Raw genomic sequence first — 27614 nt, 5'->3', positions numbered from 1 at the left:
TGCTTCCTGTATTTAGTCTATGAAAATAAAAGCTATGATACTGGGTTTTTTTTTTTTTTTGATAAAACAAGGCAATATACTTCAGAGCTTTCCATTTATTGCTTTATGCCTGAGAAGTGCCAGCCACTCCTATTACTCACTGAATTCACAGTCCTCTGTTATTTCATTTGCCCCTGTAGGTCTAAGGCACTTTTTTTCTGTAGTTTATTGATCAGAAATTGTATAAACTTCTTTTAAAACCTAATCTTCCTTAGGAAACTAGAGTATAGCTAAGGGAGATGGAGAGTTTTACCAGCAAAAGAGTGCTTTTGTGTGTATATTATTTAATAATTATTATTTAATATAATTTTACCATTAACTGACATAGTTTGTATCAGAAAACTGCCATCTTTTTTCCTCTGTACCTGTGAATGCACTAAGGATTTAGCTGGCACATACTTAACTTTTTTATTTTTGTAAAAGACATTAGTAGAACAAATGAAATAGGTCAGAAATTCCTGGCATTATATTTAGGTGCTGGAGAAGCTTTGCATTTCACACTAGTATAACTGTGTGTGGAACTTATGGAGACAATAAATCAAGATACATGAGATCAGAATTTGGATCAGCATATTGGGGAACAGAGAGCGAAAAAAACTCACTATTCTATAGGCAAGTCAGGACAAGAAATGATTAGTAAGCTTGAAACAGTGTTACTTGTATGGTGTTGAGGTTGCTAGGGAAAAGTAAAAGAAAGCGTTCGTTGTAACTTAAAAGCAGCAAGCACGGGCTTTCAGGACGTTGGTTCTCTGATCTCTGTTGCTATAACTTCCCTGGAACGATGTATATGTTTGTTTTAGGGAAGTTATAGTTCAGTATTACAATGATATCAGAGAAACATGTTAGATGGGGATATAGTGTGTTAAACTATAGAAAGGAAGCAGATGATAAAAAAAAAGAGCCCAACTTACCCCTCTCCTAATCTGTGACTGAAATTCCTTTCAGTTGCCAAAGAAAAATCATCATGTTATATTTTTATGTGTCTGTTTTGTTCATAAATTCATGACATTCTTTAACCTTATTAAGTCTGTATTATGGGATTTTTTGAACCAAATTAATATCTACTTCATGAAGTGAGATATTTTTAAAAGTAATTCCTTCTTAAGAAAAAATGTTAAAATCATTGAAATATTCATTGGGATGTGTTCAAGAGCATGGTTAACCTACTTTGAAATAATTTATGCAAAATCAGTGATTCAACAGACCCAAATCCCCTTAATTGGGATTCTAATACAAACGTGACGTTACCTGTTTTTTTCAGACCTTGACAACTTTGTCATTATAGCCTTAAAAACATACACTGACCTTGGATGAAAGTAAAAACAGCTTTACTGCTCTTTTTGCTGTAGGATCTAACACTGAACTTTCACCTACTCTCGCCATGTTTACCTAAAAGAAGTCAGCTGAATCTTCAGCTAAGCAGATCCAGAATTTTCCAGTGAAATGTGTGTTCTTTAGGAAAGAATAGAAAACCAAAAATTTCCGTAGAAACCAAACTATTTTACAGGAATTATCCAGATTCAACAAAATTTAGCTGACGCAGGGCAGAGCAGGGGGAATGGCTGGTGGTGGCGTTTTCAGGCGTGAAGCTGCCTCCTGGGGGAGTGCCCTACCCGTCTTGGAGCCCCTGTAGTAGCTTTGCTTGCTTCCTGAAAAAGCCAACAGAAACATTTTAATTGTCTGGAAATGACAGGTTTTCAGGATTTCTGCCGATGTCAATTTTCAAAATTTTGATTGTTGTTCACCTCCAGGGAGTATCAGAATTTTGAGCAGATTTGTCCAGTTCTAGCTTGCTGTGCTTAAAAGGAAAAAAAAGTCCCTTAATTGCTTCCCCGAATCTAAAGGCCTGCCACGTACACAGTAATTTCGTAATACTTGTCTAAAGTTGTTTATTTTGGGTATTGAAGAAGGCTTGTTCAAAAATGCCTACCCTTCTTCAGTTTGGGTTTTTTTTTTCTTTTCTGGGAGGAATAGAATGGGAATTTCGTTAGTTACTTTTTTTGAAAAGACTAATTTGTGAAATATGGGTAGTTCAGATTACCTGTCAGAATTGTACTAATCTCAATATAATTCCAGTTCTTCTGGCTATGCATGAACCGCGACCCTCCTCTGAGGGTCAATCTCCTCTCTTATTTACCTTTCAATTTGACATAAAAAAAAATTCTCAAAGGACAATTTTTACCCTGCACTAGCAGCATGAGGCAATTTGTGATGCACATACTTTTAATGAGTGATTTACACAAAGCAGCAAATAGTAGAGAGTGCATATCTCAATATTCAGGCATCAAAAACATTTCCATTTCTTTGTGTTCAAAATATTGTATTCCTTCTAGTGAGGCCTTGATGTTAAAAGGTACCTTGCTTGTGGCTAAATGTCTTTAATTATTTCTATGAAGTAATTTTCTTTTCTTCTTATCCGTTAACGTGAGAATGGTATTCACCAGTGACCAATATGACCAAAATATTCACATATTTCCAGAAAATGTATGTCTTTTTTTTGAAAAATCTTTCTCTGTTAATGCTTCAGGCTGTTCTGTGCCAGAGCCATGACAAGGTTTGATTCTTTTGCGATATTCTTTGTCATGATAATACAAGATTAGTCTAAGTTTCTTCCTTCCTCCTTTTTCTTCTTGTATTTCCATACCCTTTCAGGCTTTCTTACAGTTTGATGCGCATACTGTAAAGCTGTGTGAGAACACATGGTATATCAACATCTGGACAGTTGTTACTAATTACTATGGACCCAATTCCTGAACTGAACAGATATATTAGGAACTAATTTTAATTCTTAAGTTTGGCAGATTCTTCAACCTGCTTTGTTATCTTGTTATGGTGTCACAGAAGCTCGAAGCATTTGGTAAAATGTAAGTAATATCAGATTGATTAGAAGAAAGGTTCATTTGGAATTAAGTCCTAGTGAACTGTGTTAGAAACAGTAGATGTCATTTCAAATTGCGAAGAATGGACCTTCCTTACATAGGGGTCCTCTCTTGTCTCTACTTCTTTATAGCTGTAATTACATAAAATTATATAGATAGCTCTACGTGTAATATTTTGGCATAACAAAGTATGAAGTGTTATAGTAACAAAAAAACTTACTGGTAAATTTCAGAAAATAAAAAGGAGGCTATCTGAGGTTTTCAAAGATGTCTGACGGGGCACATGCTGCTGCTGTGGAAATCTCACTCATGATTAAAAAAGCCTTATGGCATGTATTCATTCGTATTTCCTTATTCCTCCTTTAGTGCTGATGGAATGCTCTTTGTTTTATACAAATATATGGAGGAATCTGACTCTATGATCTAATTCAAGCAGACTGTATTGTCTGGAAATGAGTATGTTGGGTGATTGTTCAAGCTCAAAGCAAAGCTGGTCTTGCAGAATGACTGCTCATACAGTGCCATCTTTCTTTCCAGCTGCTAACTAATATTAGAGGAAAGATAAGATGCTCTCAGAATTTTGTGTTGATAGTGCTGATGTGGTTGTCACGGGGATGTTACTGTGCATTTAAAAACAGGATGATGGGATGAAGGAGTGGCTAGGAAGGGGAATAAACGTATTCCGGAGGCATTTTCTGTATTAAGCTATGCCACCAGAGAAGCACAAGAACCTTTCTTTGAATACAAGAATGGGTATTTCTGAATGGCCAGTCACAACAGAAGTTTGCAACTCAGTCAGTCTCTTGCAGCTGACCTCCACCAGGCAGCCATTCAACAGAGCTCACTGACCAGGCAGGAAATGCAGTCTGCACTGAATCCTTAGCCTACTTATGTGTGTGTAGAATGCCTCTAAAACTAAACTCATGTAACAAATATTTAAATGCTTCCAATTTAATCCCTGTAAAATTCCCCTGGAACATCCTGTCATCTTGAAAATGGATCCAAGTTGAAACATTTATTACTCTTAGTCTGTTTTATTTCACAGTTTAGAAACAAATGAAACTAGAGTAGGGACTAGTATCTGATACTTCTCTAGGGTACTGCTTCTTGCACTACAAGCAGGATGAAATGAATACCCCAGTTCTTTTCCACCTCTGTAGTCATAGGGATTTACAAGTATTTCAGTAAGACTATTGGTGATTGTAGTACCATGTAACAATGTGTTCTGAGGTGTAACAAGGCCATCAGAATTGCCAGGGAAATTTTGCAGATGTTAAAAAAGAGGTTGTAATATTGCTTGAAATGAAGTCCTATGTAGGTTGTTTCACACTGTCTACTTGGTGAGAGGTTATGCAGCATAAAGCCTGGCATTTACCCCATTTTCATTTTAGTTTAGCAATTAGGGTACAAATAATGATTTCATCTTAGGCTTTTTTTATCTGGATGAAATGGGTGGACTTTATTGTAATCCTTATCATGATGATACGCACAGTTTTCTAATAATCTATATTTTAAGAAAGAAAATCATTCTAATTGCTCCAGGTCTGCAATGCACATAACTTTAAACTGAGGATACCTACTATTTAGGTAAGCATGTTGCTGAATCAAAGCTACAACATTTGTTTTATATCAGCTTTGTGCATGCAGAAGTAATTTTTCATTTTTTGGTGACAACTTAAGAAAGCTGAACTATCAGACAGGGAAAAAGAGCAGATTTTTTTAGGTAAGTTACCTCTACTTTCAAATACTGCATCTCTGCCAACAGAATAATTAACATAGTAAAGGCCACTTATGTGTAAATGATATCAAATATTTTAGAAGGTGATAAGTCTTAAATATTTGTACAAACATTGCTCTTTCAAAAGATATTAAGAGGAAATATTTTCCTTATTTCTTAACCTATTCCACATTATATTTTTGCTGACATTGGTCACTGCCATTTCTTAGACAGTAGTGTGTGTGCTTATAGATTGCTTAGGAGTGTGAAAAGACCTTTTCAAAGTAGTGGATGAAAAAATTTTGTAATTGCAATATCCTGACTTTATTTTTTCCTGTTTGCTGTTTACTTCCTTTGATGAGGTGATACAAGATTTTAATATACATGACTCAGTGAAGAAATGTAGCCCCAAATATTTTTGTCTCCTTTTTGCCTACTCTTATAATATTTTCTTCATCATACTAGCAGTATGGCCCTGTTGCGTGCATGTGCACACGCACACACACACACAAGCCTGTTTGCAGCATTATACCTGGTATAATGCTACTACACCTATCCTGTAGGTCTTATTCAGGATAACCTTAGTTATGGAGTCCATGGACGTTTTCTCGGAACAAGTCCTACAGTATACACATTTGGGCCAAAGGAAATTGAAATAAATGCCTGGAGGTTTTTTGCCTTTGTAGGTCTTGGAGGTGCAACATGCAGCTGGTTGAATATAAGTGAAACAGAGGCCTCTAAGCAAGAGATGCCTCTATAAACAGAATGTATCTAGAAAAATGTTGGCTATTAGGTACCAAGTTTAGATTTCCATTAAAAGAAATAGTCCCTAAAATATTAGTAAGATAATAAGTTTTAGGGAAACTCTTGTTAACTTTTTATTAAAAGAATATATATTGAAAAAGCAGCCAAGATTTTCAAAGCCAACCACCAATCTGGAAAAGTTTGACTTTTTTTAGATTGCTTTGCAAACAGGAATGTAAATCTTTTATAAATTGCTCTTCTTATAATCACCTTTTCCAAAGTAATGGATGGAAAGTTTTACTCAACAATTTGATATCACTTTATCTTTATTTGCCAAAAGGATTTCCGTCTGTACAATAAAGAATCAAGTCTATCTTGGAGTTTACACTTACTCCTCTATGCAACTACTCCTCAAGAAAGAGTTAGAGATGAAAATGTGTTCATAGGACCAGAGACTGGAGAAGCAGATCTCATAGTTTAAGCGTTCCAACATTAATGACATTTGCAGCACGGTGTAACACACTTTCCTTAGAAGACATTCAACAAGAAGGAACTTGGAAAGAAATTAGCATAAAAAAGGATAGATTTGAAAATATATCTCTGAATATATAGTCAGCTTCTGAAGGCTTCCGAAGCTCTTCTAGATGCATGCTTCTATCTAGTCTATTTTTTGAGAATTTGTTTGTTTTACTATGGAGGTGTTATATAAGTATTACTTTTGAAGAAGAGATCAGAATAGTCCTAATAAGAGCATTCTCATGGCGAGCGTGAGTAAGTTTGTGACTCTCTCGCTTAAGTCACATGAGAATCTATTTGAACACCAATCCACATGTAAGAAATACTTAAATAAGTTGAAAATTGCATGTGAAAGTGAAGTCTAGATTTGTCAGACATCTCATTCACCCATCCACCGAATTCACCCATCCACCCAATTCACCCACTCATTTCCTCCTACAAAGGGAAATACAAAATGGGTTTTCTGACTGTACCCATTTAACAGAATTTTTGCATATTTTTTGTTAGGCACTTGGGCCACTTAAATATATGTAGTTTCTTGAATAAAAGAATAGCTTCAGTTTTTCATGTCTGATGTTGGGGGGTTTGGATTTATGAAAGCTCAGAATGGAAATGTCGTACAAAATCTTGAAAATTCTGATGATCCAAAAGAAGAAGCTCCTACCTACTTCTACAGATAATTTTCCATGAGAGCAGCTTGAGAAGAGAAGGTTAGGTGATTTTCCTTTTTAATTAAACATGGGTAAGCTCATGATTGCAGAGAAGGGTACCTCACTTCTAATTCCGGGGTTTCCATATGTACTGTTTACAGTACATATACTGTTACAGTACAGTGCTTACTGTTTACAGTAAGCATGTGTGTAGGTATGTAATGAAGGAGGGCAGGTCAATTTTAATGCAAATGGAAATAACATAATTATTGAGATATTCCTCTTTTGCATGCATTTGAAGGTTGGTTTCTCCCTACTTCAATATCTTTATGATAATGATACAATGTTATTTGGTTCTCTTTGATGTTCATCCTTAGAAGAACCTGTTTTACGAGTTAGGAAAGGAAGAGTCAGTAACTAGAGCGTTATAAATGAGCTATAGATCTATGAAAGATCCACAGAAATTATTTTCAAAGTTAGGTTTACAGCTTCTGAGTTTTACACTTTTGTTGCCTTAAGGAATTTTGTTTTCTGTGGAATTGCCTCATCAGGTAAGAGTCATGAATTTACTTTGAGCTTTCTGTCATAAATTAACTATCCCAGAGGTGATAAAGGGAAATAAAGTAATTATTGGGAAAATACATTCTTTTTGAGAAACAGACAAACAAGGAAATGATTTAAGATCCACATATGACTGTGAGAATCATAAAATGAGAAAATCAGATAGTTGGGGCAGATATAGGGGTTCTGCTTGGTTTCGAAGGTTAATTCAAAGTTTAGTGTAAAACAGCTGCAAAGAGTGAGAGCAGAGAGTAAAAGGAACTTTTTTTTAAAGATGTGAGTTATTTCTTTCCCCAAGGTTCTACTTCAGTGTATTTTTATGATTCTTGGGTTCTGCAAAACTCACTTCCAAGTTTCATATTCTTTTCATGTCTGAATAAATTCAACTTAAGATAACCTTCATGAAAATGACAGTTATATTGTGTTAAGAGCTACAAACTGTTTCTTCAGAACGAGATCTGCACTCTGGATGCATAGAAACCTGAAAAAGGATGATGGCACTCTTGGGATACTCATTCAGAAAGAACAAATACAAGGACTTTTTTTGTAAAGTGCTGTCAAGGCGTTGACTGCAGTCAGCAGTTGCAGGGGGAAAGCCTGAAGAGCAAGCCTGCAAAAAATACTGGATTATTCTTTAAAAAGTAACAAAGCAATAGGAAAGAATCTTGCATGTATTTCCTGTTCTATTAACATATTTTGAATCTAGTGAAGGATGCTTGTCAAGCTTCATATGTACATGGAACCATTGAAAGCCCACTTTTATTAAAATAAATCCTACAAAAATACATAAGCTAGGATTCAGTTGACTCTTAGAGGATAATTTTGATTACTAGATATCCGGAATGATATAATAGAATTACATATGAGGTTGCATATGATTATGCATGTATGTTTAATGTTCAACAAAGCTACCCTTTTAATTAGCACAATGTTGTGAGTAGGGTATCACAGAGCTAACCTCCTTCTGTGTCTTATCTATGGAATATGATTATATATGTTTTCATTCAATTTTTCATAATTTAGATTGCAAGGAGATAACTTGGCAGAAAGACCAGAAGATGTCTCATTGGTATCTCAAACTTGTGAGCCAGCAATGTCAGACTCTGATGGTAAGTTATATGCTACATATTGCTTGCCATCAAAACTACCAGCATCTTAAGCTGAAGAGTAGAGGCTATAGGAAGATTCGCTTCCAGAGAATGTTCCTGAGTTCCCATTTGAACTCAATCATTTACACTTTAAATCTGTTAGAAGAGTTCCCACTGCTGTTTTGGCCCTGGCCAATTAGCGCTCTCAAACAATTTCAAGGCAAATTTTGGGAGCTGCCTCGCACCAGGAATCATTCTTAGTAGGCAGTTTGTAGATGGCCATGCTATTTTGGATGTAAGAAGGTTTTAATAGGGTAGACATGGGCTGTTCCTTGCAAGTTGCTGAAGAATCTTCTTTGGAACATTTGATTTGATAGTATAGATATATCTAAAGGATCCAAATAATATACAGTAAAAATAAAAATAGTTACAGAATTTCTCTTCTGTTTTTAAACTGTGTGTCAAAAAATGCTTCTCTGCTCCCTCAGAGCACCACTGACAAGAATTAAAAGGACGCTAAAGAGAAGTTTATTCAATAGCTCTAAAAAACATTCCTTCTCCTTCTACAAGCCTAGTCGCATATTATGCTAATCAGCAGTCAGGACACTGAGCCTTATTCCAATTTCTGCTCTAGTTTTTGAACAAAGTAGCACCTGGAATAATTTGAATGGGGATGAGGAAAAATCTAATGGAAAAGGTCCTTCCTAAGGCTTATCTTGGGAGAGAATGTCCTACTTTCCTATGAAAGTTTAAATTGATCTTAACTGTCACTGAAAGGGAGACAGAAGTACAGAGGTTTCGCCAGAGATTCCTAAGAAGATACATCTTTCAGTCCATTCCCTTACTGCTGGGCAGAACCAGCAAAGTCTATCAATAGGAAGATTTGATTTACAATTTAGTCTTCAGCAACCAGAGATTTTGATGGCCATTTCATCTACTTAAAGCAAAACAAATCAGAGCCAACTTTTATTATTTGTAATTATCCTACTAAATGTCTGCTATTTAGAGCTATTAGGTACGATAGCAGTCTGATCTTTTGCTGCTTTCTTTTCATTTGTAAAGGAACATATGTCAAAATTAGTAACTGGTGTATGTTTAAAGATAAATTTTTTGAATTGATTTCTTGAGAATACATGACTTAATGCATTTTTTTCTGTTCATCAGTTGTTGGTCACTTCAAAAATAAATTGATAGAGGACTCAAAATCACAGAATATGTTGCTCTTACAAGTCTTATGAAAGTCAGCAGCAAGAGAGACCCAGACTGGTGACTGCACTGAAGCCCAGTGAAAGGAGGGCAAAATTCTTCTGTTGTAAGAGTGATCCCAAGGAAGGGAAATGCTGGTGATTTGTGTGGAATATATTATTGTATATGTGAGAATTAAGATTATTGCAGTGGAAAAAAATAGAGGTGTAAGACAGAAAAAAGTTCTACTGTTCCTGAAACATTTTAAATGGATTTGTGTGCTTTAACTTCCTTTCCGCATACCCTAAGTTCCTAAAGGGGAAACATATCCACCTTACCGTGCCACCCTCTGAAACTGTAGGCTTCTTTTTGTTTAATGGGAGCAGAAAGTTGGCACTGATGCTAAGGGGCAGAGACACCAGGATGGAAGAAGAGGAAACTGTCAGGAGGTGCTGGATGCTCTGTAATAATAAAGCTGCCTCTATCATGATCACAGAGTATGGAGCAGAGTGGTATAGCCATCTTGACTTTGACCACTTCATATGCTTCTGACTCTGGTCAGTATGGGTATACAGAAGTTGAAGTACCTCTTTCCTAGAGAAAAAAAATATAGGGAGGGAAAGGTAGATAGGTGGAGCAACAAAATTCATACTGTTATACCTACATCTATCTCACATGTGTGAATCTATGTGAACCCATTAGCCATATAGCTAGAAAATAGCATAGCCCTTAGGGCAGAAAGACTGAGGTCAGCGGTGAGGTACTGCCAAATTTCTGACAAGAAGCATACTCAGAAATGTTCTGCCTTTTAAAATATATATATATATTTTTTCCTAAAATATTGGCTTGCAATACATTTTGATTAAAAGATACAGCTGGCTTTTACAAGTAGGCACAGCCTAGAAACAGGCATAAACCTTGGGCAGCTGCCCGTTCTATCAATCTTTCCTATAAATGCAGCATTTAATCTGTTTTCTGCATATCTGATATTTATTTCCAAAAGTATTATGTATGTGAAGAAGATGATAAATGAGACTGTAAAATGAGACTGTTGTTAGAAAAGCCTAAACAACCTAGAATCATGTAGCACTTTAAATTTTGAGTTATGTCCTCTAAGATTGTGACCAATAGGTTTCACTTACCCGGGTTTTCCAGGGCTGTTTGAATTTATTTTTTGCTCTTGCTTACCAGTACCAATGACTCTACAGAGAGAAAACTATACATTGAGAAGTGCTGGTGCAAACCAGTGATTCAGGACTATTCATGCAGGGTGCTGATGCTCAGGAAAGTTGAGGTATCTCTCCGTGGATAATGATTTGTTCCTAGGTTAGTGGGCAAACTGTTAAACTGTTAGACCTGGAATGTCTCTCTTGTGGATTTTGGATGAACTAGATTCAGAAGTAATTGGCTGCATATCTGACCTAACAGCCCTTATAAAGAAGCCTTACTAAAGTAATTCCACCTAATAAAGTCAATGCAATAGCTTGCGTAAAAAGATCGTCTGCAGTGTCAGGCACTATACTGACTCCACTGACAATCTGGCCCTGCTTCTAATTAACCACCATGCTGATTTCCCTCTAGTGTAATCCAGCTGAATTAAAGAGAATTGTGTTTGATCTAAGTAATAAAAATGAGAGAAGAGAATCAGTCTTTGAGATCTGAAAACATAAGACTTTTTAACACTGCAGTTTCTTTACTATCCTAAATGAAGTCTTTCAAAACTGTTTTTCTTTCTCATAGGGCCATATATCTTGACAGAAAATAATTAAGTGAAGAATTTAATAGCTAGGCTTCTGATTCTGATTACTAGAACTTGTGTGACTGCACTGTAGATGCCAGGCCTCTCAGATTTCTCTCATGGATCAGTACTCCATTAAGCCTCTTACTCTGTCTTTGAACGTTTTCCATGATGCCTTTCTCCTCTTCTGTACAGATAGATGAAGGGAAGGGGTGAGGAAATGATTTCCAGAAGATAGATGCTGCAACAGGACTGTTCCAGTAGGAATCTGCTGCTGTTAGCCCGCACTCTGTTTTTTAGGGTGGAAGAGTAGAGTTGGTCTACCAATGTGTATTTTTTTCAGTTTGGATACTATGAAATATTGTCACTACAAACAAGTGTTCATTTGATCCCCATTGCTTAGAAGTGCCATAGGGACTTAGGCATTAGCGCATGTTTCCATCCCTTTTGCTGTTAAATGTCTTACCCTTCAAATGAAAGCCATGATATTAAGGCAGAAGGCAAATGTCACTATGAAAAAAAATTATTGTAACTAATTTCTTTGCAGTCAGTGCATTCTTGTAGAAGGAAGTGTGAAAAACAGTATCTAATTAGGGAACAAACTCTTAATGCTGGGTAAAGGAAAAGCATAGCGCTTCTAAAGCACTGCCCAATTTATCTGAAAAAAAGCTGTTTGTAAAATGAGCTACTTTGCAGTACAGTATGCAGCTGCATATATTTCGGAGGTGTGGGAAAAGATTTGTTTCTTTTGTGACGCTACGTGGAATAACATAATTGGATTGAAAATGATAGATTGTATGGTGCTATGCACAGTGTACATGTGGTATTTCCTGTTCTATTGTGTTGTGAGGTCTACCGATTGTTTTGTGATACATTACATTTAGCGTGCTGGGTAAATTTTACCAAGCAAATTTCACATCAGTAGTTCCATCCTTATCTGCATGAATCAAACAGTTGTTGGTTTTTATTATTGGCAATTAACTAACTTGTATTTCTACCTAGTATGTTTGAAAAGGCTATGATATATAGCTTCTAAATTGTTTTTTTTCTGTTAAAGTACCAATATAGTAGAAACTTCAAAACAGGCATTTGGATGTAGAGGAAAAGTTTGAAATTGGGGATGTTCATTGGAAAAAGGATTGCATCAAACATGTATAGTGCTATTCCAGATGCAACTTTATGACCGGAGTAAAAAATTGGTAAGTGGGGGCAATATGTGGAAATTAGGGATGAGAACCAGACGTGACAGTGGCAAAAATCTGGATTCGTTCAACAGCAGGCTGTTACTGGCTCACCTGTAGAGCCACATAGCCCTTCCAAAAGGTATTTCAGAAAACCTGCATCTTCAGCAAGTAGGTAGGTGTAGCGAGGAGAAAACACTAAAAACGTCGTAGAACGTCTCTCCAAAAAAAAAAAAGGAGCAGGGGGAAGAGAGAAGGAAGAGATCTCCCAATTTGTAAACAGTTCTCTTTGACCACTTTATGAGTTTGCAACTTCGTCACCTTTTCCTCCTCCTCTTTCAGTTGTGTTTGCAATAAAAGTGGTGACCATGGCTGCTGTAGTTTTACATAGTTCTATCTTTATGTCAAGCATAGTCTGAGATATGTAACGAATCAGGTCATTCTGGAAAGGTAAGGACCTCCCTGCTAGTGTCTGTATAACAGCAGAGCTCAGGGAAGATCAGGGTACCTTGCTTTTTAGGCTGCTTATGAACAGCATCTAAGTGCCAGCAGACTGCCAGGCAAGCAGTGACACTATCTAGCATGTTACTTAGAGATTTTTTTCTCTAATGTAGACACATAAATTCTGTGTTAAGTTTTTTCTGTGTGTGTTAAAGAGACATTCTGGATTTCTAATGAAGTCATATTGTTTTACACTTGTGTTAGCATGGGAAAAAATCATGGCCTGCATGGCTTTTAAATATTTCCTAAAATGATGAGAACTGCTTATTTCAAGAGTGTTTAACTACATTCTAGTGGGTTTAACTGAATTAAATTAAACTAAATTGCTTTTATCAGAGCTGAAGAGCTCTATGGTGTCAAAGACAAACAGTATTCAGTTTTAACAGTAAAAAATAATAACTTACAAGACATCTCAGCAGCTGAAGGTGCTTTGGTCATCACTGTAGTAGTGTTAGAGACACTATTCCATGTTCTATTAGGCTCATGAGTTTGAGCCCAGATATATGTTAAAATCTGTCCAAGTGTAACTGAAAAGCAGTGCTTGCATGGTAGAGACATTTACTATCCTAGCAGTTAACTTACAGGTATTTTATTTTCAAGGTGACTAATTATGCTTAATTAATTAGAGTGACTTACTGCTCTTCTACCACTTTGGAACAGCTGGAGTATCTGAGGTTGAAACACTAATGGAAGATATTGATGAATTTGAGAGTGCCTCTCAAGTAGCAGGATCTGTAAGTATCTTCTCTTATGGATAATGTTCCAATTTTTGAAAATAATGAAAATAATGTGATAAAAATTGGATTTTGCATAAACATAAAAGTTGTGCTCACCAGCACTGTCATCCAAAAAAAAAAAAAAAAGAAAAGAAAACTCCTTAATTTGCCTGTCACTTCTTAATATCCAATTCTAAGGCAATTTTAATTTTTTCAGTGTACGAACAGTGGTATTTTGAAATCTGTTGTTATTATCTCACATGAAACCATGCATTATCAATGACTTATGTGCATGTCTCCCATTGAAAGTGCAGTTATTTTAGACTATTTTTGTATGTTCTTTTAGTGGTGGAAAATCTATTTTACTAGTTTGATAATTTTCAAATTGGCAAAATTAATAATTATTAATAATCATCATCAACAAAATAATTAACACTAACCAAATAATTCAAAATCTAAATTTGGTTATGAAATTTGACACTACAACATCTCAACTATAATGTAGCCTTTTGGTTACATTTGTTTGGAACTAGTATGCAAGAGGTATTTAATTAAAAGGTCTGACTAACTTTTTTAAAAAATAGGGAAATGTCTGTTAATATTTTCATCAGTATTTCTTGTTTTGAAGTTGAAGGAAATCTTTACAGTTTGCAGAACGCATAACTAGCAGTTAAATAATTTTCAGAAATGGATATAATAGGAACTTTGGAGCTAGTTGTGTTGTGTTAGAAATCTGAGCTTCTGAAGAAGCAGGGATCCGTTCCATGGTTGCCCTAATGTTTTCCACTGAGACTTATTCTTTCTCAATCCTCACATATAAAATATAGAGATAGAATTTTGGTTCCTTATATGGAAGTTGTGCAGATAAATGCATTCTTGCAATGTATTCTTACAAATTCTTTAAAATAGAAATGTATATCTGCAGAATGACTTCAGAATTGATATGCAGAATACATTTGTATCAGTTATATATGCTTTGCCTATATCTTTTTTTTTTACATATATATATATATATATAAAATGAGAAATAAAAAGAATAAATATGATGTTCATTGTAGACTTCTTATAATTGGACAAATTAGATCATAGCAGTAACTCAAATAGGCATATTATATCTGAAGTTATTAAGTTTGAAAGTGTGCTAATATTTTAGACTCATTTTTCCTTAAAGACTTTTTGTAAGACTTGCACTTGAAGTATTTCCCGCAATATGCCCAAATGTCAAACTTGAAAGGATATATTGTAAAATGTGGAGCATAAGTAAAGATTATTACCTTTTTTTTACTGGTTTAGCTCCAGGTATTCATGTATTAATCCATCCTCAGTAAACAAACGAACAAGGCATTGACTATGTTTTATGAAACTCTGAATTCCTCCAACTGCCCCATCTTTATCTGCTTTTTGGGTCCCCATCCTGCAAATGTTTTCTACAGGCTTTAATATCTTCTACTATGAGTTGTCTTTATTAACTAACATTTCATATTATTTTCAATTTAAGAGTTTTCATTACTTTGGTAGGATTAGTCATAGGGAAAAAAAAACACTTGGGGATTTAGATCTTATATTTTCAATACCACATAATCCCAAACAAAGTGATTACTGAATAAATAAGTAGTGCTAGTGGAAAGCAATTTAAAGTATTTACAGGAGTCAGCACTTTTCCCAGATTCCAGTGTTTTGCCAGCATTCAAAGTGGACAAACATTCAAAACTTTATTCCTACTTTATTACAGGGCTCATTTCATGACAAATATTTAATATAACAAAGGAGCTAGGCAAAATGCAAAGCTTTTTTTCCTTTGAGATTTTTGCTGTGGCTTGCACTCAGTGCCCTCATTTGCTTTATATTTCTAAAGATAAAAGTTTAATAAATATTTTGCCAGCAACCTTTATGGAAAATGCTGAAGTGATACTAGGAAAAGTGAGATGGCAAGGTGAAATTCTGGGAGAAGTGGCAAAGTATACTGTCAGGGGAAGCTACTGAATTTACAGCTGTTAACAGAAAGAAGCAGTAGACATGCACTGGGAACTTTTATTGAGTGGCTGTGACTTCACTTGTGCTGTTTTTCTTTTTTTCTTTATCTGCACCTAACTGGACTCAAGGTTATTGCTTTTTTCTTCTTTGCACTCTCTCATCTTGCCTTATATGTGCATAAAAAACCATATATTTTTCTTTGGAAGTTATTCATGTAACCCAATCTAATCCAAGTGTTTAACAGAAATTATGGAAAAAAGTTGTCCAGCTGCAGTTTTGCATGAATTGGCCTTGAGTTGTTGCTCTTTGTGAAAAAAAAATTGTTTTATAGAGGTGTTTTCCTTTAAGTATTTTTTATCTTGCTTCCCCTACTGTTTTTGGAACTTTTCAGTTGCTTTCCTAGTAAGAATACAAACATACATAGATTTACTGTGATAAATACAGAAATTCCCTTAGGATAATTAAATCTGTGAAATGATTTGAGGCTTCATGCACACGGAAAAATTAAATTTTTAGCTCTCGCTATTCATCTATGTTGAATACAGCTGTATTTCAGTGATATTTAATTTTAACTATAATTTAGCTTTAGAGACTTAGAGACTTAGCTTTTCTCATTATTTTCTCACTATTCTTTCTGGGAACAGTGGTGGGAAGTAACTTAGTGGTTGTACAGGTTTGAGCATAATCAACCACTGTAACACACCTAAACCTGGATATTTAACTCAGTATATAAATTATTTGTTGGATTGGGGCCACTATTTAGCAATTAGCAGATTAGTCATTAAAATAAATATTTCAGACTTCCAGTGTCACATCAGGAACAGCAATGGTGTGCCTATTAGGTAGTATGAATTATGAAGGTAATATTTATATAATATCCATGCAAAATTAATAAATTTTGCTACAAGTGTTTTCAAATGCAAGTGCATTTTTGCAAGTATATAGATTTAGCTCTGAAAATTCAAGCACACAAAGTTAAAATTTTTCTCCTTTTAATCTTAAATTTAAATTTTAAATAATAATATTAGATTATTACAACTAATCAAAAAACTGTAAGTGAGTAATTGTAATTACTGTAGCTACATTAACACTGCAGTGTTATAATAGAATATAAAGTCAAGGTCCTTGAGAAATAGGAAAAAATTCCTGCAAGTAGTTAAGCAAATAGTTTGAATTACATACATTGAATTTCTTTGATCTTGACCTAATCTAAGTGAAATAAATTTAATAAAATAAATACAACATTTTATATATACATGCACGCACACGCATATACATACACACATACATATACATATATACATATATATACATATGTACATATACATATATATATAGAGAGAGAGAGAGTTGCAAAACAGTAATTTCTTACCTTTAAAGTTATCTTTTGGTTTGGAGAGCAGCTGTAGTGCTTAAAATACTTTTTCACTTCTTATCTGCTGATATTCTTTTTGTGGATGTTGTTTTGCAAATTGGAAAAATTAGTCCATCCAAATGCCTACCTTATTTCTGTGACACATGGCATGGCTGCCCAGTCTCCCTGTTGAGACCCAGGCTCCGTCCTTGTCAAGACTGCTTATAGAAAGGCACTGGCCCCACAAAAGCCAAGTTCCATCAGCACCCTTGGCAGACATTTCATGCGGATTGTGGGTAGTGCTTCCAAGGAAACCTTCAAAATTTCTTGGTTCAGAAAGAATGACAAATGTGTTCTGGAGTGAAAATACTCTTATTTTAAAACATTTAATCTTCTAAAATGTAATCTGAAATTGAGAGAATTTTCTGAGCTTTAAAAAAATTAGAAAAAAAATCTGGTAGTGTCTTGTTCTTACCTATCATATTCAGTATTTTAAGACTTTGGTATCTTTGGCCTGACAGATTCAAAAATATTACTCCAAATGACAGTAAATAAAACAGGGCTGAATTATTAAAAAAAAAAAAAAAAACAACTATTCAGGTTTCATTTCAGATGCTGAAAACAAAGGTGATTCCCAGTTGCCCACAGATTCCTCTTTCTCTCTTGCCTGTAAATAGGAAATCTATGTATAAGTTAACCCGAATTGTTGTGTGGAGAAGACTAGCTCAATACTTTTTTTTTCAATGTAGGTTTAGTGTAAAATGTCCTGGCTGACTGCCATGGGAAGCAGAAAGCTTGTAATTTCAATTACATGATATTTCAAGAACAGGGCTTAATGTGGAAGACAGGGATTAGAGATGGCAGATTTGAACAGAACTCTGAGGAGGATTATTTATTTATAGAGTACTTTAAAAAACAAGTTCACTACTTCACCGCATGTGCCTAAACACATTGTGGAAACTGAAAGATTAAACATTTGGTGAACTCCTATGGAGAAATGACTGTCGTATGAAGAATCTTCAAACAAAATATTATACAAAAAGTTCACATGCTTGAATAACAATTGTCCTCAGCTTCTTGGTCAGAATTAAATGGAAGGGAGATTTACAAATGAATTATTGAACAAACAGAAATTTTTCTTTTTTAGTTGAAGGAAACTGGCAAATTTTTATATTTAAGCTTGGTTAGCCAAGAAATGGTAGAGTGTATGTAGAAAACCAAGAATGGTTGTCTTTCTCACAGTAATATCTCCTCAAATTAATAACATTTGCACTTGATTAGCAAAACTATGTAGAAAACAACATTCAATCAAAATTCACTCTATATTTGCAACTCATCAGAAACTAATGATTGAATTGTAAATGAGTTACAATGTTAGGTGAAACTAGCATAGCTCTCTTTTCCATGGCAATTTCTTGCATGCTTCACAATGATCATGCAGTTCATCGTTAGAAGTTTTTAAAAATGAAGATGCGCTTTCTCTTGCGAGCTGGGGATTCTGTTTAAAGAGTCCCTGAAACTGCGCTTGAAAAGAGGATGTATGTGTGTCCATTCATGCACCTTTGAATACATGGGTGTTTGAATCTTAATTAGGCCAAAATGGCATAGAAGTACAGGCCACAGTCTTTAATAATTCTTTTTATGGCCACCAGCAAAGAATAATTTCTTTTCTAACAAGCCTTTGATTTCCAGATGTTGTTATAGGTTAGGAAGTTTAAGGCCTTCCTCTTGAGCTTAGATATTCTAAGATATTGCTCAGGAGTTGGTGGGGGTATTTACACAGATATGACAGCTCATATCAGTTCAGCCTGATGGTAAGATCAAGGTGTTCACTTCTGTATTTTTTTTTCTAGGAGTAAAAGCTATACTGAGGTATGCCATCAAACTAATGCTGTGCTGCAGACTGAAGCACATAACTATGATCTTGGAAAAACTTCCTTATTTGTAATCTCCTTAATTGTATGTTGTGTTTGACTGTGGCGTTCCCATTAAGTTATGGTGTTTTCCAAAATTTCAGGGAAGCAGTAATGGAAGAGATTACCTTTAGTTTTATCTTTTGTAATTTTTCTTTCGGGAACAATTTGGCTATGTAATCTAAGCGAAGAATGCAATAATAAGTATATTGTATGTGAAGAAATATTGAAGATATGCAAAGGAAAACAGTTTAAAATTGTGCACATAGTTGATTTTAAAAGTTGACAGCTGTATCCGGATGGTCTGATGTAAAGAGACGTTGCCTTACCTTCAGAGTTCACAGTTGGTGAACCGGGCCCAGAAGTTAAAAAAACAAGGATGTTTTTCAGAAAAATCTTCATATTTAGATCTAAAAACTTGTTAATGTAAATAGGCCATTTATAAAATTTATGTTAGTTTAAATAGGTTGTTTATAAAGCTTAATGAACAATAAGGGCAGCTGGAGGTTGGGAGATATTAAAAGAACTGAAAACGACTATTTCTGTACATTCTTTATACATACATACTAGATTATTCCACCTACGTTGTCTATTGTCATCATTATACATTTTGAAGTCAGAGTTAACTGAAGTTTGTATTTTATCTCTGCTACACCTGGCCAATAGACAAAGGATAGTTTTTGGTTAAGTGGAATAAGAAGGTTTAAATAAATTGCTTGCAAGCCTGAGTATATATCTTAAGTGATATAACTGCTGCCATTCATTCTCAGGCATCCAACGGAGGGAAGGGGCACCAGTGAATTCTGCTAGAGCTGTATAAATTAATATCTTCTTGCTAGAGCACTTGAATTGGCATGCTACCAAAACCCTCTTGTTAACATCCTCTTTTTCAGCTATTGCTGTCTACTTCCGTTTGTGTTTTTTCTTTAGGAATAAGGCTGTTGCATAGGTTGTAGGCTGGAGATGCCAAGGACCTCCGTCAATGTTTGTGTAGTATTCACTTAGATGAATGAACTCACAGCCTCAAAATGTTAAAAAATACTTTTTGTATTCTATATTGTTTAGGTATATAGAAAAAATACATTTCCTCAGCTTGCCTATAAAAAACTAAAATGGTTTTGGTTAAAGCCCTGAAATGTTTAGCTTCAAGGAAGGAACAAAAAACTGTCTACGCTGCAGGTTTCAGAATCACAAAAATGTTTGAGATTGGAAGGGACCTCTGGAGACCATCTAGTCCCACCCCCCTGATCAAGCAGGGTCCTCTAGAGCACATTGCACACAATCACATCCAGGTGGATTCTGAATATCTCCAGGGAAGGAGACTCCACTACCTCTCTGGGCAACCTGTGCCAGTGCTCTGTCACCCTCACAGTCAAGAAGTTTCTCCTCAGGTTCAGACGGAACTTCCTCTGCTTCAGTTTGTGCCCACTGCCTCTGGTCCTCTTGCTGGGCACCACGGACAAGAGTCTGGCCCCATCCTCTTGACACCCTCCCTTCACAGACTTGGACACATTGATCAGACCCCTTCTCAGTCTTCTCTTCTCCAGACTGAACAGGCCCACCTCCCTCAGCCTTTCCTCACAGGACAGATGCTCCAGTCCCCTCATCATCTTCGTAGCCCTCCGCTGCACTCTCTCCAGGAGTGCCACGTCTCTCTTGTACTGGGGAGCCCAGCACTGGACACAGTACTCCAGGCGAGGCGTCACCAGGGCTGAGTAGAGGGGCAGGATCACCTCCCTCCACCTGCTGGCAACACTCTGCCTAATGCACCCCAGGATACCGCTGGCCTTCCAGGCCACAAGGGCACATTGCTGGCTCATGGTCAAGGTTCCTCTCTGCCCAACTCTCCAGCCTCTCCAGGTCCCTCTGAATGGCAGCACAGCCTTCTGGTGTGTCAGCCACTCCCCCCAGTTTTGGATCATCAGCAGACTTGCTGAGGGCACACTCTGTCCCTTCATCCACGTCACTGATGAATAAGTAAAATCCCAGTATTGACCCCTGGGGGACACCACTACCTACAGGCCTCCAACTAGACTCTGTGCCACTGATCACAGCCCTCTGGGCTCTGCCATCCAGCCACTTCTCAATCCACCTCACTGTCCACTCATCTAACCCTCACCTCCTGAGCTTACCTAGGAGGCTGTGATGGGAGACAGTGTCCAAAGCCTTGCTGAAGTCCAGGCAGACAACATCCACTGCTCTGCCCTCCTCTACCCAGCCAGTGTCATCCCATCACGGAAGGCTGTCAGGTTGGTGAAGCATGATTTGCCTTTGGTGAATCCATGTTGACCACTCCTCATCACCACCTTGTCCTCCACACGCTTAGTGAGGACCTCCAGGAGGAGCTGTTCCATCACCTCCCCAGGGATGGAGGTGAGGCTGACGGGCCTGTAGTTTCCTCCCTCCTCCTTCTTGCCCTTTTAATTCTTATTTAATTTTATTGCAATTTAATTCTTATTTAATTCTTATTAATTAATTTAATTCTTTTTTTCTAATTTTTCTGATAATTATTATTTCTAACAACTAAAAGTTTATTTGTAAGACACTACTGTATACATATTACATATTACTAAATTAAAAAACAAATATTAAATATCTGTTGTGTAGTTACTAGTAGTGGAATATTATTCTGGCTTTTTTTAGTGGCATGAACTTATGGTATTGCATAATGCACAAAAGTGCACTGTTTGATTTGTCGTGAGTAACCTCATTAATTTTATAGGGTTAAAACTGTATATCTGAAAGAGAATTTGAACATGTAACAATATGCAATGGTAGAAAGTGAATATATGTGAATTTATTTCCTTTAAATCTTATGCAAGATTAATATTTATTTTTAGAAAGAATGTATATGTCTGTGTTACATCAAGAAGCTATCACAAATTCTGAATGTCTCCTGTAGCCGTATGTTAGGAGGATGAAGGCAGACACAAATATTTATATAATGTATGTGTGTGCATGTCTCCATTTGCCTGTTTGTGCTCATACGCAGGCATATCTATGTCTTTCATGAACTTATATGAGATTTTAAAATCTGTGTTAAAGATACTACTTATATTTGATGATCGTCATGATTTGAAGTCTCCTAATTTAAGTGATTTAATGTAGATATCGTGTTTTCATGATATTTATGTTTTTATAAACTTCTTCAGCAGTATTATGATTTTTACCTTTAGATAAAGAATAATTTTTGTCCCGTTACTGTAGTTTCCATTATAGGCAGTAGGCTATATTGCCTTTACTCACAGAGTCACCTTAGTTATATATGTATTGCATTATTGTGCCTAAAGAAAAGGAAATAAGGTATAGGAAAGAACACAAGGTAAGAAACAGCAGAAGTTTCCTAGTAGAGGAGATGAAAAAGATGGTAACTCCATTTTACCTCCAGAAATTGGGAGAGGGAGAGTGAAACCCGTTCACCAGACTAAGACTGGAAGTTTGCATTTTAAGCAGATTGGGTTACTAGGGGTTATTGAAAACCCATAATAATTCTTTTGTGATAAACCTGACTAGTATGGTAAGAATCTTGATCTTCAAGTATTACCATAAACAACTGACTAATTTTTATTCCCTACTACATTAGAGTTATATTAACACATGAAATTTTATATTCAAAAGACTGCATTCTTTGAAGATTTTTTTCCCTATAGTGATTATTGAAGTCCTACTGTTTTGCTCTTTATGAAGATACACTACAAAACCTAATTTAAAAGGCCCGTTGCCCCTATAGAAGTCTCTGCACCAGAGTATTTTTAAAAACTGATTGAAAAATTAAAATATCAGAGTTTTATTACCGTTTTATTACAGACTCTATTCCCTCTATTCCATGTCTTACTTAGTTTTATGTGTTTCAGAGGAACTGCTCACAGAATAAAATAATCTTCCATCTGGGGATAGATATTGAGTAACTAATATATATTAGAAACCAACATTTAGTGATGTGAGCAAATACTCTTTAGTGACTTCAGCCAGCCTGATTCTGACATGGGCATAAAATTTACAACTCAGCCTGAAGGGGCAAATGCTCAAAATCCCTTGGGGAAACAAGTATATCAGGTCTAGTGATACATCTGAGATAAATGTATTTGTAGGGTCACTTCCACTTCTGGATAACTTACTATTTTATTCAGCTGTTCCTTTATAATTACATGGGATTAAATATGGGTAACTTTAACCAAAGCAGAACTACTGTAAAAGCCAACTGGCACATCAAGAAATATCATTACTGTTCTAAAAATTGTGTGAGTTAATAACAATGGTGTGAGTTAATACCAGCATCTGTGAAGTGTTTGATATGCTGCTAAATATGACTAGGCTTTTATGTGTGAATGTCCAACTTTTCAGTATAGATGTTGTTTTATAAAAATGAATCTACAGTATTTGTTTACATACTTGACAGATTTGTGCTTCATAATGATCAGCTGCATACAAGACATTGTTTATTTGGAACAAATCTAGAAATGATATAAAGTATATTCTATGTAAGTTTACTTCTGAAAATTACACTTAGTTTTCCAAAAACAAAGGGAACTACAATGTTTTAATGAGTTTTTATTATTAAAGCAAGTATTTATAAGCAAAGGACTATCGAACCTGTATTTCCTTCTTCATCCTTTGAACTACGGTACACCTTCCGCTATGTCCTGAGAGTCCAACTAGAAAAAAAAACTTCAATGCTGCAGCTGTCTGCAGCCACCCAGCTTGTCTTATGTTTTTGTTTATCTCAAGTGAACACACAAAAACTTGTCAAGTTTACCTTATAGTGTTGTATTTCAAGGCATTTTTTGAAAGCATATTGAATGGATTCCAGAAAATATAGGTAACTTTGAATACCACAGCATTCAATAATCAAGTGATTGGGTAGGTAGTCTGTTTGCCAGCATGCCTTCTATGCTGCTGTATTGCCATCATGATTTAGTTTTTGTTCCTAAAAGGAATACTTCTTGCAGTGATAAAACAGCACTGGCAATTTTGTTTAGGAAATTCTGATACTCCCAGGAGTGCTGCTTTGCAGAGATACTGTACCGAATGTTGTGGTAATTTAAATTGAGTGCAACCCCACTAAGTAAAAGGAACTGCATAGAATGTGAATCATTGAATAATTTGTCCTGTTATGTTACCTCAGCTTGAAACAAGAGCTTTTGTACAGGTACATATTTAAATTACTTTAGACTAGAAATATTGATTTTAATTAACAACTACTATTTATGTTAATTAAGGTAAAAATGGTATTTTGTAATATTTTACATATGAACCTTATGTGTTAATTCTAGTTATAAAGCAGCAGATTAACTTTTCAAAATGAGGACAGCATCTTACTCCACTGTTTTTTATTGTTTTGCATACAAATCTAAAAGTAGATTTAGATACATTCCCCCCCCCCCCCTTTTTTTTTTTTATCTGTGCAAGTCTCAGCCCGTTTGGACCCTGGATGCCGTGAGTGCCAGAACTGGAAGTTCCCCAAGACAGAAACTCTTAAAGGACTCTTTAGCAGCAAAAGAACTTCAGACCATGGAGAAACACCTAGCTGGTATGTATGATAGCAAACACCTAGCTCATCCAACTAGCTATGTCAGTAGTTTAGACAAAGGAGAAGATGATCCATCTCAGAAGCTGATGAAAATAGATAAAAACTTTAAACTTCTCCCACTCTTCATTAAAGAGAAACATCATAAAATTATTGTCTTTGTGGATAAAATATTTTACACTGTAGTGTAATTACAGTAAATATGGTGAATAAACAGTAGTTAAAGTATTTTAAATGTCCTACAGCCTGACAACTTAATTGCACATTTGTTTTACACATTTTGCCAAGACATATACAATAAGAAATTACTGATGCTTCACCTACAGTTAACTAGTCTCCCCAAAAGACAGTGCAGTGGGCCTTTAGATTGAGAAAGCATTGCTTTGCAGGAAGAGCCCGCCTGAGTCGTGAGAGTTCTGGCTGAGCAATGTCTGTTGACTCGTGTACAGTGAAATTTCTGCAACATCTCTGACAGGGCAACTGTTTCTAAAGGATTGAACAAAAAACCACCCAATGCATTTTTAATGAAAATATCTTTCAGGACTTTTAAAGAAGGTAATTTGGATCCTAGTTTGCATTTTGTTGTTCTTTGTAATCACTGTTTTCTTGTGTTCAGCTTTAAGTATATGGCGTGACACGGACCTATAGCATGGTAGTCCCATATTGTATGTTATTTGTCGTATCATGGTGACCATATAGAAAGTCACTCTTCGTGGGCCAAATCTAGGAAAAGTAATACAGAACTGGAACGCAGTGTATATGTAAGGTGGAGGAAGAAATGAAATTTTCCTGACTCTTCTTGCAAATCACTCATGGAGTGAGACAAATAACACTTTTCAGTGTCGTTTTCTAAAAGACTTTAGTCATTTATTGCACTAGTGCTGTTGATCAGAAAGCCTTGGGAGCTGTATAGCTGTTGTAATTCTGTCTAGGCTCTATTGCAGCTGAAGTCAGGGCAGAAGACAAAGCTGTAAGTGCAATGAAGGAAGCACCAGCATTTAGAAAAGGTTTTCACTTGGCATGGAACAAGAACTAAAAATTATGACATCCACAAGTGAAGAAATTTTGACCATTTTTCATTTCTGAAAACATGAGATGCTACTATCCAATTTTTTTGTCAGGTTCAGGTCACTATAGGTATTAGAGATGTACCACTGCAGAGCTAAGCTGAAAATCCATGTATGCTCTCTGAAAGCTGAAAATCCCAGGAACATCTAGTTACCTTGTGAGGCATGTGGAGATGGGAGACCACCATGCTTGAGCTATGGTTGTCAGGTATCTGGGTGCACAGCAGGGACCTGAGAATGCCATGGGCCCCTGCCATTGAGGCACTCTCCTTCCCATGTTTTCCTGTGCTTGTCACTCTGCAGGGGTCTGGTGAAGAACTCCTTATCTTGGGTTATGTCCTAACTGCTTCCTCTTTCACGGTTATACCAGATGCTCTTAAGCATGCGGTTCCTTAGATGTCCATAAACAAAGCTGACAATAATAACTACCATATTCAGCACAACATGGAATTTTAAATATTTAACAATTAACCATAAGCTAACTCGTTAGATTCTCATAATCTCTGAGATTCAGTGTGATGTTGTACAACCTGCAAGGTCTTCTCTGTCACATCAATACTGTTGTTGTCGGTTGGCTTTAAGCCTGTTATTTAACTTACATTGCATTTGGGGTTCAGCTGTTTTACCACCCTCTAATTTTTTTCTACCTGAGACCTTCACAAGAAAATGGCCCAGTCATTAGATATTAGACTCTCTTATTCCTATTAATTAATTAATTGAGTTCTTATTATGACGCCAGTGCTGCCTGAGACAATTATTCCCCTGACAGAAAACCATTACATAATTTCCAATGAAGCATCAACTCAGAGGACCTCGGATAATAATGGCATATTCTTGTTTAGCCTTATCTGTCTCATTGTACATTTGTAAAGTTCCAGTGTCTCTGATATCAGCAAATTTTCTTGTTTCAGTTCTTTTACTGAATGCAGTGAAACCTATTCATTCTATCCAATATTAGGCAATCACTTATATGCCTAAATTAGGATTTGGGCTAGCTGTATAATGATGAGAAGTAGTCATCTATCTCAGATGCTCCCAAATGCCTCCTTAAAGAGTCTGCCTTTCCTTTATGGACTACATGCTGGATGAAACATAGGTACAGGTAGGTGCCTAAAGCTGATTGGGGCATTAGCACCAACTGTCAGCAAGTGACTAAACACCCCAATATTTGAAAAGAGTATTTTTACTGACTCAGATTTTGAAGCAGCCAGTTTTCTTTTCCTTCTCTGCATGTTGCTCAATAATGCTTTTGTTTGAGATCCAATCTCTTATGTTATTGTGGCTGCTTTATATCACAAAAAAGCAGACAATTATTTTTTGTTGGTAATTAATTCCAGCAACTTGCCAATATGGTTTGTAGTACTCATTCTGTGGTCATTGCATACTTCTGGAATATATGTTATCACAAGAAGAACTTCTGAATGCATAAATATTTTCTAAATGTGTTATGAATCATATTCTTATTCTGGTATTTCTTATAGGCAAGAAAATGCCTTTGTGTTGCTCTGTTGTCTGTGGTTTGTTTTTCTTTAAATGGCATTGACAAGGTATTTTAAAAATCCTAAGTTATAATTCAGTTCTGGTATTTGCTGTACATCTGATAACATGGTAAGACTGGAGATTTGCTTTTTTTCTTAGCTGAAAATCTGATATTGAAGCAAAATCAGACAGAGAATGTATGCTAAATAGAATTGAACAATTTTCTTATGAGAACATGTTAATTATATGTGGAAAAACTGTTAAACTAGTTTGTCTGCAGACTCAATTAGTATATGAAATTAAGAAATATGAGCCAAAATAAAATGTTTATTGAGCTCATTAAATCATTAGATATTCAGATAATTTTTTAGCATGCTGAAGCACCATAGAGAAGTTAGAGATCTGTAATTTTGCAAAGACACAGGCGTAATTTAATCTTTAGAAGAACATATTCCTTGTTTGGTTTAAATTGGGTAACTCTCATTATCATTTATTGGCCCCTGGATTTTAACCAGGCATCATATAAGTTCCAAAGTGATGTGTATTGATTGTGCATAGTGTGAGAGTACTTTGAGACATAGTTATTTTAAAATGGAAATAACTAGCTGGTTTTGTGAGGTCAGTTTTTAGTTAGATTAAAGTGGCAATTAGAAACCTTCTTAACTGTGTGCTAAAAACAATAACTGTATTTCAAAATTTGCTAGCAGCAAACATTTGTTCTTTAAAGAGTTGAGAGAGAGTTTTATTCAAGGCTTCCACAACTGTTCCAGTTTTAGCATCTTTTT

The 27614-nt window shown here is 35.7% G+C and overlaps 1 protein-coding gene across 3 annotated transcripts in view; it reads left to right on the top strand.

Annotated features, from left to right (window-relative positions):
* Nucleotides 1–27614, top strand: part of C2H8orf34 (chromosome 2 C8orf34 homolog) — a 164141-nt gene that overhangs the window by 115030 nt on the left and 21497 nt on the right. For all 3 annotated transcript variants that reach the window (XM_068932555.1, XM_068932556.1, XM_068932554.1), the window contains 3 exons: nucleotides 8130–8215; nucleotides 13460–13533; nucleotides 24166–24286. In XM_068932555.1, coding sequence (XP_068788656.1) covers nucleotides 8130–8215; nucleotides 13460–13533; nucleotides 24166–24286 — 281 coding nt within the window. The remainder of the gene's footprint in view (nucleotides 1–8129; nucleotides 8216–13459; nucleotides 13534–24165; nucleotides 24287–27614) is intronic.

Source organism: Struthio camelus, chromosome 2 (assembly GCF_040807025.1).
Source record: "Struthio camelus isolate bStrCam1 chromosome 2, bStrCam1.hap1, whole genome shotgun sequence".
Lineage (NCBI taxonomy): Eukaryota > Metazoa > Chordata > Aves > Struthioniformes > Struthionidae > Struthio > Struthio camelus.
The sequence above is the reverse complement of the archived record's forward strand: the minus strand, read 5'-3'. Positions and strand labels throughout refer to the sequence as shown.